This window comes from Hippopotamus amphibius, chromosome 1, assembly GCF_030028045.1.
Source record: "Hippopotamus amphibius kiboko isolate mHipAmp2 chromosome 1, mHipAmp2.hap2, whole genome shotgun sequence".
NCBI classification, from domain to species: domain Eukaryota; kingdom Metazoa; phylum Chordata; class Mammalia; order Artiodactyla; family Hippopotamidae; genus Hippopotamus; species Hippopotamus amphibius.
The window spans coordinates 145,089,539-145,102,147 of NC_080186.1; the positions used below are offsets into that span (position 1 = coordinate 145,089,539).

The 12,609-nt window shown below is 33.2% G+C and overlaps 1 protein-coding gene and 1 pseudogene across 3 annotated transcripts in view; one reads left to right on the top strand and one right to left on the bottom strand.

Annotated features, from left to right (window-relative positions):
• CLINT1 (clathrin interactor 1) overlaps nt 1-12,609 on the top strand; it is a 55,079-nt gene that overhangs the window by 32,733 nt on the left and 9,737 nt on the right. For all 3 annotated transcript variants that reach the window (XM_057730067.1, XM_057730054.1, XM_057730061.1), the window contains exons 6-8: nt 59-236; nt 3,780-4,026; nt 6,429-6,498. In XM_057730067.1, the coding sequence (XP_057586050.1) occupies nt 59-236; nt 3,780-4,026; nt 6,429-6,498 (495 nt within the window). The remainder of the gene's footprint in view (nt 1-58; nt 237-3,779; nt 4,027-6,428; nt 6,499-12,609) is intronic.
• On the bottom strand, nt 678-876 carry LOC130842921 (U6 spliceosomal RNA; annotated as a pseudogene).

A 12,609-nucleotide genomic window follows, 5' to 3' on the forward strand; every position in this document is an offset into this window, starting at 1 on the left:
AGACACCTTTTGAATTTAATGTCCTTAAAGTTGCCTCTCTTTTTAATGCTTTATTTAGGTGAAAGATATGATCCTGAGCCTAAATCAAAATGGGATGAGGACTGGGATAAAAACAAGAGTGCTTTTCCATTCAGTGATAAATTAGGTGAACTGAGTGATAAAATTGGAAGCACAATTGATGACACCATCAGCAAGTTCCGGAGGAAAGATAGAGAAGACTCTCCGGAAAGATGCAGGTATTAACACTTTGTCTCCTGGGTCTCTTGGAAAGGTACTAAATTTACACACCTGGGTCTTGGGGGTTTTTTGTTTGTTTGTTTTCGATGTTGGCATTATCTGAAATTCAGCTTTTTTTTTTTTGATTTGTTTCTTTAGTATATTTCATTTTTTAGAGCAGTTTTAGCTTCACAGAAAAATTATGCATAAAGTACAGGGAGTTGCCACATAACCCCACCTCTCCAAGTGCAAGCGTAAATGCACACACACACACACAGTTTTTCCTGTTATTAGCATCTTGCATTAGTGTGGTACATATATTAACAATTAATAACCCGTATTATTAACTGAACTCTCTAGTTTGCATTACAGTTCACTGTGTTGTACAGTTGACAGATGCATAGTATCCATCATTACAGAACCATACAGAGTAGTTTTACTCCCCTAAAAATGCCTCGTGCAAAAATATGTAACAGTTCATGAATTTATGTGTCATCCTTACACGGGGACATACTAATCTAGTTCCTCAACCAGGGATTGAACCCAGGCCAAGGCAGTGAAAGCACCAAGTCCTAACCACTGGACTGCCAGGGAATTCCCGTGGCATGTGAATTTTCTCTGAATTCTTCCAGTTTTAGTATATTGCTGCCGATTTATGCATATATAGTGTATGTGTATATATACACACACACACACACACATATCATATATACAATGCAGCGGTTTATAAGATGCTAGGTCAGATATATTTGCATTTATTGACACACTTTCCTTGTCTGTGTCCATTTATATCTAAAATTGATCACATTTCCTGTATGTTTTTATTCAAGCTATTTCTTGGAATTTTTTTTCCCAGTAAGAACTTTGACAGCTTATTTTTGCACTTGGCATCTGATGATCCAGGGATCTAAGGTATTACTGAGGGATAATGAAGTTTATTATTATATTAAACAAAGGTTAAGGGGCTTGAAAATTCTACCTGTGACATTTCATTAAGATTCTGTGCCAGTTTATACCATAAAAAAAAAAATCCAGATGAATTTTTGAACTAAAATGTTTTCAATTATGACCTGTATTTTCATAGATTACATTTTCTGATGGTGGGGTATTTGTGTTTAGTTTTACATGGAACTTTTTAGCATTCACTTTTTGTTCTTACCTACCAATATAGCTATTAACTAGTTTTTCTGCCAGTTAAATAGGACAATATATATAGCACTTAATTTGCAAAGCAAGTTTTATAAGACCTCTGTCATTTGTACCTCACCATATCTCTATTAGATAGTCTAGAGCAAGGATTTTACCCTTGTTTTTTGGCGGTAAAACCAGAGGCCCAATCAGGCTATATGGAACTTTGCCTAAAGTAACACAGATGCAACCAAAACTTTGAGTTCTTGTAACTAAGTATCATCTCTTTTTCTCTTATAAAAGGATCTTAACAGTTCAGATTTAGGGGTCATTAAAAAGAAATAAAAATATAATTTTGAAACTATTCAGGTTCTAAAATATTTTAGTCTTCTTAGTATGTTCCCATATTTATTAAATCTGTGGAATTCCTCTCTATTTCTGGAATATGATCTTTGTAGAATCAGAGTCTATTTTTAACACTTTGAATATATTTTACAACTATGTTTCTAGCTCCTTTCTGCTGAAAGTGTATGCATATGGTAATAATAAGTAACTAAACTTTGGAAAACGATGCATACCTCAGATACTCTGCTGTTATTCCCTCATTCATGTTCTTGTGGCTTTTGTGTTTACATTTTTGGTTTGATTTAGAAAACAATGGCCACATATTCTATTGCTATTTCCTGAAGAAGTATAGGCATCAGGTAGGTAGGCTGGTTAGAAATCTAACTACATACATTCTTTTTACTTTCTCTTCTTTGCCCTCCCTCTACCCTCAATTTTTCTTTCCTTGCTCTGTCTTCTTATTCTTTTTTTTTTTTCTTTCTGTTTCTCCCTTGAATTTTTTTTTCCTACATTTGCTTCTAAGACAGGATCTGCTAGAGTTCCTAAATCTTTTATACAGAGTATTCAGGTTTAAAAGAGTGAAAATATGGTATGTGTTATTTGTTTTAGTAACTAAAGAGCCAGGGACTTTATATTTTGGAGTATTTGTGAGAGAAGAATAGGTTTTTAGACAAAGTTGCATGGGAATGCTCTGGCATGTTATCAAAATTTTAGACTTACTAGTTCATTATTAGATTCAGGAATTCTTGAACATTGATCATATATAAAGCTTTCATTTCATTGTGTGCTAGTCAGATTTATATTCTCACCTTGTAAAGAAATTATCTTGCACTGGCATCAAATTGGACATCAGAAAGGTAAGAAATTTCAATTTTAGATAGAGGACTGACAGTGGGAATCTGTTGCTGAGAAATTTGTAAGTGATAAGGGCTTTTGAACACTTAATCAGAACTTGTAGATTCCCTAAAATGCTTATAGATATAAATACATTTAACCCTTTTGCTCAGTGTGGGAAGCCATTCTTCTTGATTCTTGATTTATACAGGTTCCAAATTGATTTATATTTAAGTAGAAATTGCTTTAGATTAGTCCAAGTTAAATTGCATGTCATAGTTTTAAGGAGAATTTTAAGTATTTTGTTTCAGAATATTTATAATTTAAACCACCTACTCTAAAACTAAGAAATACAGGTAATGGAACATATTTCACGCAGTTTCTCTCTGTGTCCTTGCACCAGAAAAAAAACCCAATGCGTCATTACTGGAGAACACACTAGTGCTGACGTTTTTAATTTGTGGCATATGAAAAATGTAGTTTTTTTACTCATTCTGTATTTTTTTCCTTTTGCACTATTAAGAAAAAGAAGAAAGTTTTGAATGTGCCTGAAGAGGAATTCTTTCAAAATATTTTAAATATATTTAAATTTTCTGTAAAGCTATTTTCATAGTTTTATAGAAGTTTGATCTCATGATTCTATATAATAAAATAGAGCACAGTTCTTATAAAGTGCATCACCTCATTTTCTGCATTTACAGATGAGAGTTTAATCATTTGAAATCAGATAGGATAATATTTAAAAAATATCCATTGAAATTATAGTATTTTATTATATATTTGCATTAGTATATGAGAGTCAGTGACAGAATTATGTTATATAAATGGAACTGTGGTTGTTACACACAGTCCATCTCAAGAAAATGGTTATCAAATGCAAGTATTGAGCTCCTAGGGTGTAATCAGTTGATTCTGATATGATAATCCCTATTTTATTTTTTAAGCTTTAAATCCATAATAAATAAGCACCTGAATTATTTCAGCCTTTTTTATTTGTGCATACTTATGTAAATACTTTTTTGTAGCGGTATTTTAGACTTACCTGGGGAATTTGATGGGTTCCTACGTCCCCTCCCCAATGCATACATATGATTATTCAGATAGCTTGGATAACAGTCTCTTGATCCCTGTCAAATAGTCAAAGTATGGAATTCTGGAGTTACTGCATTTGAAATTCTTTAGCTCAAATCACTGAGGTCTCCATTTTAAAGTAATCCCTAGTCTTATTATTTTCCTTCATTTTTAATATCTTTTAGCGACAGTGATGAGGAAAAGAAAGCAAGAAGAGGCAGATCTCCCAAAGGGGAATTCAAAGATGAAGAGGAGACTGTGACGACAAAGCATATCCATATCACACAAGCCACAGAGACCACCACCACAAGACACAAGCGCACAGCAAATCCTTCCAAAACCATTGATCTTGGAGCAGCAGCACATTACACGGGGGACAAAGCAAGTCCAGATCAGAATGCTTCAACTTATACACCTCAGTCTTCAGTTAAGGTGGGAATGGCACAACTTTATACCTTATACACAGTTTTATTCTTATAAATTACTTTTAGAATTACTGCATTAGTAGACTCAGGCATTTCTAGGTAATCATATTAATTATAGATCATCTGGCATGTATTACTCATTAATAATAAGAAATCTCTTTGGAGGAAGAAACCTGTCCAACTGTTGAATGATTATCTGTGTACTTTCTATGAAAATAGTAATGACACTTGGTTCTTTTGGGAAAGGTTGTGAATCAGAATGTTTCCTTTTAGATACCACCACTGGTACCAAGTGTGAGATTCACTAAGGAAAACATGGTAGTGTTTGGAAGTTGTAAGAAGTGACAACTTGTATATATGATAAGTAGTTATACAGGGAAAGTGGTCTTGGTTAATTCAGAGATGGTGGCTGTGAAAGGAGGCTTATTTGCCCTGTGGTTAGTATTAATCAGTAGCAGCATTACTTCTTGTACCATCTTCATTTGTTTTTTATTGACCACAGAAGTGAAATCTACCTACTGGATACCTGGCTGCAAGCTAGTCTTTTGGACAGAAATCTGCCTAAGACGGAGGTTTGCCCGGAAAGGCTAAATAGTTGTTTTGTTACTCTCCCTGCCACTAGTGTTCACCCAGCTTGTATCTTTGCATCAAATGTAGCTGAAAGCTAGGGAAAATATTTTTCTAATGTATCCTGCAAATTGCAGGTGACTAAAAATAAAGCTAGTCCTACTTAGTGGCAGGAACTGTGTCAACTTTTCGCAGATGTCTTCTGGTGCTTCACCCATATTGTGCTCTTTTTAGTTTTGATGAAAACCTCAATATTGTAACTCAGCTTTAGTTGCAGTTAAAAAGGGGAAATGGCTCTGTTATTTCTTTGCAGCCTTTGCTTTCCCATGCTGTGGATATGGTTAGCTTACTGATGACTGTCTTAGATCTGGTAGATAGTCATAATTAAAACTCAAATACATGATGGCTGTTACATGGAGAATTCATTTAAGATTGCATGAGGAAAATCATCCAACCTGTATAATTTTTTTAACAATAAACTGAGACTTCTGTATCTTAAAGGATTTTAAATATCAATTTGTAGTACAGCCTGAATGTATGTCACTACCGTAAATATTTTATATTTTTATATTCATAGTGTAAGCTTTTTGACTTTGTTTTTATTACCGAAAAAATGTCTATAACTATAAAGTTCTTGAAAAGTTACTCAGCTGCTTCAGATCTCTTTCAATCTCAAGGCCTTTTTGAACCATAGTATATAGTGTTTTAATCTTCAGAGTAACATGCCTAGGAATTTACAGTGTTTTCCTGTTTCCTAGCACTTCTGTTCTAAGTTAACATGTACGAATTGAACATACAGGACCTATGCATTAGGGTGCTTAGGACTATGGAGATGAGAAAAATCATATTACAGCTCCACAGTTTAGTTTGGGAACTAAATATAAAACAAATTTCAAGGTATATCAGACCAACATAGAATTATCCTGACACGCATGGTATACAAACAGTGTTGCTAAAGTTCACAGAATCATAAAATTTTAGAGCTGGATGGGATCTTGGCCTCCAATACAGTAGATCTCAGACCTTCTTACACTTTGGAATTACTAAAGGAGCTTTGTAAGACTTTACAGATCAAGATCCCACCCTGGGCAGTTACGATTCACTACATAGTGATGGAGCTGGGCACATATGTTCCTTTTTTTTTTAAGATACGTTTTAAAAATATGTATATTTTTTCATTTTTGACTGCCGTAGGTCTTAGTTGCAGCATGCAGGATCTTCGTTGCAACATGTGGGATCTTTTGTTGCAGCGCGCTGCCTCTTTGTTGCGGCACCAGGCTTTTCTCTAGTTACGGCATGTGGGCTTGGTAGTTGCTGCACATGGGCTTAGTTGCCCTGTGCGCGGCATGTGGGATCTTAGTTCCCCAACCAGGGATCAAACCCGTGTGCCCTGCATTGGAAGGCGGATTTTTAACCACTGGACCACCAGGGAAGTCCCCATATGTATTTCTTTAATGCTTCTCAAGTGATTCTGTTAAGATTTGAGTGGGATCTGGAAGGTGTCTTTTTTCAGAGTGAAATGCAGTAAGAAAAGAAATGAGAAAGTAACCAGGAGTAGTGAACATGCCTAATCTTGTCTGATCTCGAAAAAGAAATGAGTTAGGGAAAAGAGGAGTTGTGGATATTAGGGACTTTTACAGTGCTAGGAATAAAATTACTTAAAAATACTCTGTATAAGGATTCAAGGTCACTTCTCTTTTTTCAAAAAAGGAAATCTACCTTTATTAAGATAATGAGGTATTTGTGTCTCAGTTGGGAATTAGAGATGAGTAGAGCAAATTTAAAAAAGAAAAAAAAAAGTAAATTGTTTCCTAAGCTTATTAGTTCTGTATGTGTTTTCAGACTTCAGTGCCTAGCAGCAAGTCATCCGGTGACCTTGTTGATCTGTTTGATGGCACCAGCCAATCAACAGGTAAGCTTCCACATTGGCTTTTTCTTTTTATCAATAGTAACCTTGGTTTCAGAGTAATCTTTTTTTAATGGCAAATTAAAGATGGAATGAAAAATTTAAAAAAAAACTTTTTTGCATTTGACTCATTTTTAATGTGAAATTAGCCTTGAGCATTATTTGGGAGGAAGTGTTTAATTGCCTAAAATAAGGAAGGTCAGTGCTTAAGTATTTGACTGATAATTCAGTAATCTCTCTCAATTTCTTTAGCACTGAGCATTTGGGGTCTCTTTGCTTTCTCTATAAGCAAAATGTACTGCTCTGCCCATTTCACTGTCTTTCCATAAATCTTAATTCTGGCTCTCAAACTAGCCACATCTAGAGTTCATTTAAACTTTTCATTCATTTATTCAGTAAACATTTATTGAACCAGACACTGGCCTGGGAGCTTGAGGTATAATGCTTAGTAAAACAGTTCTTGCCCTCATGGGAAGGTCAAGTGGAGGAAGTAATCATTAATCAAAGAGTCACAAATAGTTACCTAGTTATGAACATGCAGAGTTCTTTGGAGGAAAGATGCATTCTGTGAAAGCATGTAACTACCTACCTGAGGTATTTTAAGAGGGCCTAGCAAAAGAATAGTCCATTCACCAAGATTTTCTCACAGAGGAGATTGATGATTTCTTCAATTTGATTTCCAGTATGTGCTCAATTTTTTTTTTTTTTGAGCAATTCCCTATAAATTGTTTTCAAGACAATGTTATAGGTTGCATTTGATGATTATGGAGTCTTAACTGGTGAGATTGGCATAGAAATAATGTCAAAATAAATCTGTTGCTTCTAGTTGTGTGTAATGATTTTTCAAAACTAAATTGTTTTAAATTTTACATTCATGTTTAAGTGGACGTCTTATGATGAAAATTACTTCTCACTGATAGTTTAGTACATGTGATTAAAATCTCCTATTATTTTCTCCATCTCCTTGCCTGCTATCATAAAATTAATTCTTAGACTAGGTATGAATTTACTACGGTGTCTGGTTCAATCCAGTTTCTGAGATTCTTCAATTCCCACTCCCTTTTTTCTGTAACTGTAACTGTTCCTAAAATTATTCTTTAAACTCCATTGAACTGTCATGCCCAAGGTTACAAACAACTACATTAGTTGTTTAACAATTTATGTGCTGTCTTTTTGTATGTTGAAGATTTTAACTGTAGTATTAACTGGTAGGTGGCATGTAGTCATATAATACAAACTTAGTGTCACAGAATATCAACTATTTTGGACTTCCTGGTATGAAATATTAAAGAGCCCCTTTTGTGCATCTTTGGAAAGTTTTAATGGAGCAATCAGAGAAGAATTAACTAGGAAGATCAGATGAGTGAGTATAACTTTTTTCCTAATTCTCTCTGTTCAAGATTGCTTTGAACAGAGAGAATTATTAAATACCAACATGCTTCCTTTGCTTGGCAAGAAACCTTTGAGTGGTTTTCTTCTCCAGTGCGAACAGTAGATTGACTAATTAAATAGAAGTAGCAATTAATATTAATACAGTAATTGAGACAAAATCTGAATGAAATCTGGAATATTTCGTCTTAATTTTTTTATCTTAATATTTTCTAAAAACCAACTGAAAGTGGGTTGACATCATAATTATTTTTTTAAAGTTCTCTCCTATTTGAAACAGTTTGTTTAACCAGTTTGTGCAGAACCCCTCCAGTCAGTAAGATAAATTTCATTACCATGAATTTCTATTTAAATATTTTAGTAATAATATATTTTAAATTGAATTCAGCAGTGGAAAACAAAAATTGGGTATTAAATCTTTAGCACCTACATGTGAGAACGTCTAAGAATTTACCATATTAGCATTGCTGTTTCGTATGCCATTTGAGTGTCATTTACCAGATGTGCCTATATTTAAAATAGTGCCATCTTGCAAGTAATATGGACATGAACTGTAAACCTAAGCAGATAGGGTTTCTGTACCATTCACCAGATAAATGTCTCCTTGGAGAAAATGTTCAGATTTTCTTTTTTTATGTGTTGTTACATGCTTCTTGTTAGCATCTTTAGAAGTATATGTGGTAAAAACCATTGTGGAATATCAACCAAGTTTAAACACACATGTGAAACCCATTCATCAAGATTTACTTGAGACTATCTTGATAAATGTCCCACTCTGGTGATGTTCTTTTTTTTTTTTTTTTAATTGCATAATTTTATGCTAAAGCTAAGACATGATGGTGATGTTCTTTTAAAATCTGTACTCAGATGATATTTTGGTGACTTTTATATGTAGTATGTTTCTAAGTAAACATTTTTAAAATGAATAATAGTTTAATGTATTTAGAAAATAAGTCAGTTACAAATACAATGCCAAGAACCATTCCATTTCACTTTTAGTATATCTGGTCTTAAAAGTTTTCATTGTCTCCTTTGTCCCTTTTGTAATTAAGGAATTTAGGTCTTGATTAACATGCTACTACCTAAGTTATTTCCAGTACAATGAATGCGGGTGAAGAGAAAATATAAATAGGAAGACTTTACAAGATTTGTAATGTTTTGAATTTTTTTTAAGTTAAAAATATTTTTTAAGATTAAAATGTATGAAATCCAAAATGTTCATCACATTTATAGTCGAACCTGTTGCCCTGTACCTAATTACCACTAAAGTTAAGTGGGGATATTTACATGGATGGTGAACCACCTTGTTACAGCCAAGTTACGGGTTGTTACAAACCAACTTATATATTAGAATTTTCATGGGAGTTGTCTCTAGTTTAAGCTAAGTTTATTAAAAATAAAATGTTTTACCATATTCTGTTTTCACTAATTAAAAGCAGTTGCATGCTCATTTTGGAAATTTTATGGAAAAAAAGTGATTCACCGTAACTTAGATGCGTAAAGTTAACTATGAATAATTTTGGTGAATACTTTTTTTTAACATTTTCTATATAATCAGTCAGTATATATATTTAAGCATTTATTATGTTGCAAATCTTTTTGGGGCTTCTAGATAAAGATTTTATTGTTATATTTTTTTGTAAACTTTTTTGTCTAGAATTTCATGACCATTTCCTTATGGTAGTTGGTATTTTACAGACCTTTTAATTGCTTTATAATATTAACATTGTGTAAATATGCAGTAATTTACTTGACCGGTCAGCTTCTTATATTTTGGACATCAGGTTTTGTTTTATTTCCAAACTTTTCTCTGTTATAAGGTAGTGAAATAGTATGTTTCATGATCTTCCATTTTGGTAAGGAGAAAATATTTCATTCTATTTCACATGTGTTTGATGACTGAGTTTGAAACTTTTCATGCTTTTATGTGCCAATTGTAAGTTGTCTATTCATGCCCTTTGTCCTTTTTTTTTTCAATTGGGGTTGTTTATTTATCCTTATTGATTTTTTTAAAAGCTTACTTAGTTTATCATGTATTTATAATTTTTGCATATTGTCATGTCTTTTAATTTTGTATTTATTAGAATTCCTCATGCAGAAGTTTTCCTGTAATCTAGATTAAATTCTTTGTTAAAGAAGATTTCCATTTGTAGTTAAAGCACTGTCTAGTTCAGCTATATTTTTCCTGTTCACAGTATTGCTTGGGAAAATACATGTTCCCAGCTGGTGATTGTAAATTATCTCCTTGCTGCCCTGAAAAGGCAGATGGAAATGGTTCATTTATAATGACACCTCTCATGTGGGAATCTTGAAGGATAGCTCTTATTGTGAAATTTAGCAGTCTTCCACATGCAGCAATTTTTGGTAGACTTTCATTTAAATTCCCTTAGAAGTTATCTGGGAAAAAAGCTTAAGTACAGAAAATGTCTGTTAAATATAAGGCATTGGTGTGAATAACATCATGTATATAGGTATGGATAGTCCCTCCTGGGAGGGAGAAACTTTTCCTAAATGAAACAAGAGATTTTTAGTTTCTGAGATAGTTTCCAAAATTGAGGATAACATTATGTAAAACACAAGTAGAGGCATAATCTGCAGCACTTCAAAAGATAGAGAGAAGTTAAATCCTTTTCAAGGAAATGTGCCTTCTATTTGTAAAATACGTGTGTGTGTTTCCAGTCTTTTACCTCCAGTGTTCTTAAATTAGTTATGTTTGAAATTAAACTCCCTGTAGTATGGATGGAGAGAAGAATAATATTTGTTATAGACAAGTTATGAACATAGTATAATTTTAGTTTAGGTGTTAGAAGGTAGAGCAATAGAATAACTAAAACAGATAATTATTTGAAATATTTAATTCAGGATATGACAAAAATAAAATATCACCCAGTTTGAATATGTGATTCACAGTATTCAGTGCTTTATTCCACAGCATGAATTTTCTTTGTAGCCCAGACTGGATAAGATTTGAAAATTGCTAACTTATTTGGCATAATAAATTATTTATTGATGTATCTTCACTGCTTGGATGAAGAAAATGAAAATAATCCCCAATCTTCAAATCCCTTAATGTTATAATAAAAGATTAACTATCATTCTGTTACCTAACAGTATACTTTGATCAATATTTTTAACATGAAGGAATATTACAGAAGCCACACTTAAGAATATTAAGCAGCAACTGTTCACAACATTCATTTCCTTGCTAGATTTTATTAATATATGTGCTTGCTTATGTAGTTTAAAAATATAGCTCATTGATCTTTTGTACCCATCGTCACATTTATTATGACGTATGTTCCTTTAAAAAAGAGAAAAATCACTGATTTTTCCTTTCAGTAAAGCAAAAGTAGATATATGAGCTGTAGTTGTTGATAGGAGAACCTTGGCCTTAAGTGAAAGTTATTTCGTGGTGAGTGAGTATATATGTGAATATGTGTATCTGTAATGAGTGAAGGAATGAGGAATTCATTAGGCCTGCTGATAGTTGACTACAGTAAATGTTCATTAAAAAGAAATACCAAGTTCGCATGTATCAGAAACTGATTTGTTCCTTTTATTACTGCTGGCCATTTATTAAGAAGGGGAGATGGTTCTAGTTTAATTAACCCAGTTGAGTGTAGCAGATGGGGGCAGAATGTCTTGCAGCGATAAGACAATTCAGAAATGGCACCAGATGTTGGAAGCTGTCCCTGGTGGTGTTTGAGTGCAGCCCAGATGTTCCAGTCCCACCTGGCTAGTTTCTAAGCACTGCAGGCTAAGCAGCTGTGATGTAACCTATATAATGTTCACATAACACTAAAAGCACTATAATTGAACTGCTGCTCTAAATTTCTAAGGTTGTGACTCTTAAGAGGTGAAATCTTTAAGGACAAACAAAAATAAGGACAACTGTTTAAGGTTTTAGATCCTTTGTTGCTATTTCATTGATAACTGAATTGAGAAGTGGAATATAAAATTTAACATAATGGTACTATTCAAATTGTCGGTAAAAGTAAATATTCTTACCTATGTAGTGTTTACAAATGAAAATTTGTATGAGAATGTGATGTTATGAGTGCGGAAGCTGATCTGCAGCCTTATGATTTGAATCTCACCCCATTAAAAACACCAGTCTGGAAGTAGCAAAAAGCTCCTGTTTTTTTCCAAGTATTAAAAATACAAATATTTGCAAGTAAACAATAGGGAAAAAAAGTCCACTTAAATTGTTGCATTCATTTTTCTTCCTATAGCTATAAAAGTGATTTCTATACAGATCAGTTTCAAGGGGTTTTTTGTTTTTTCCTTCATTTAAAAAAATGTCTGAACTGCAGAAAATTTTTCACATTTTCTTTCTCTAGTTCTTTTTTGGTTTTATTTATTGTGCACCATTTGAGAGAGAATTACAAACATCATGACATTTTGCCCCTAAAATACTTCAGCCTATATCTCCTTACAACAAGGACAGTCTCCTTCATAATCATAATTATCACACTTGGGGAATTTGACATTAAAATAGTATTATTGTATAGTAGACCATATTCACATTTCCCTGGTGTCTCAATTACATCATTTCAGGATAGCACTTATTTAAAAATCCAGAGTCCAGTCAAGGATCACACATTTCATTTACTTGTCATGTTTCTTTAGGTTTCTTTAATCTGGAGTGGTCCCAGCCTTTTTTTGTCTTTTATGATGGTCTTTTCTGAAAAGTCTCAAGAGTTGTTTTGCAGAATGTCCCTCAGTTTG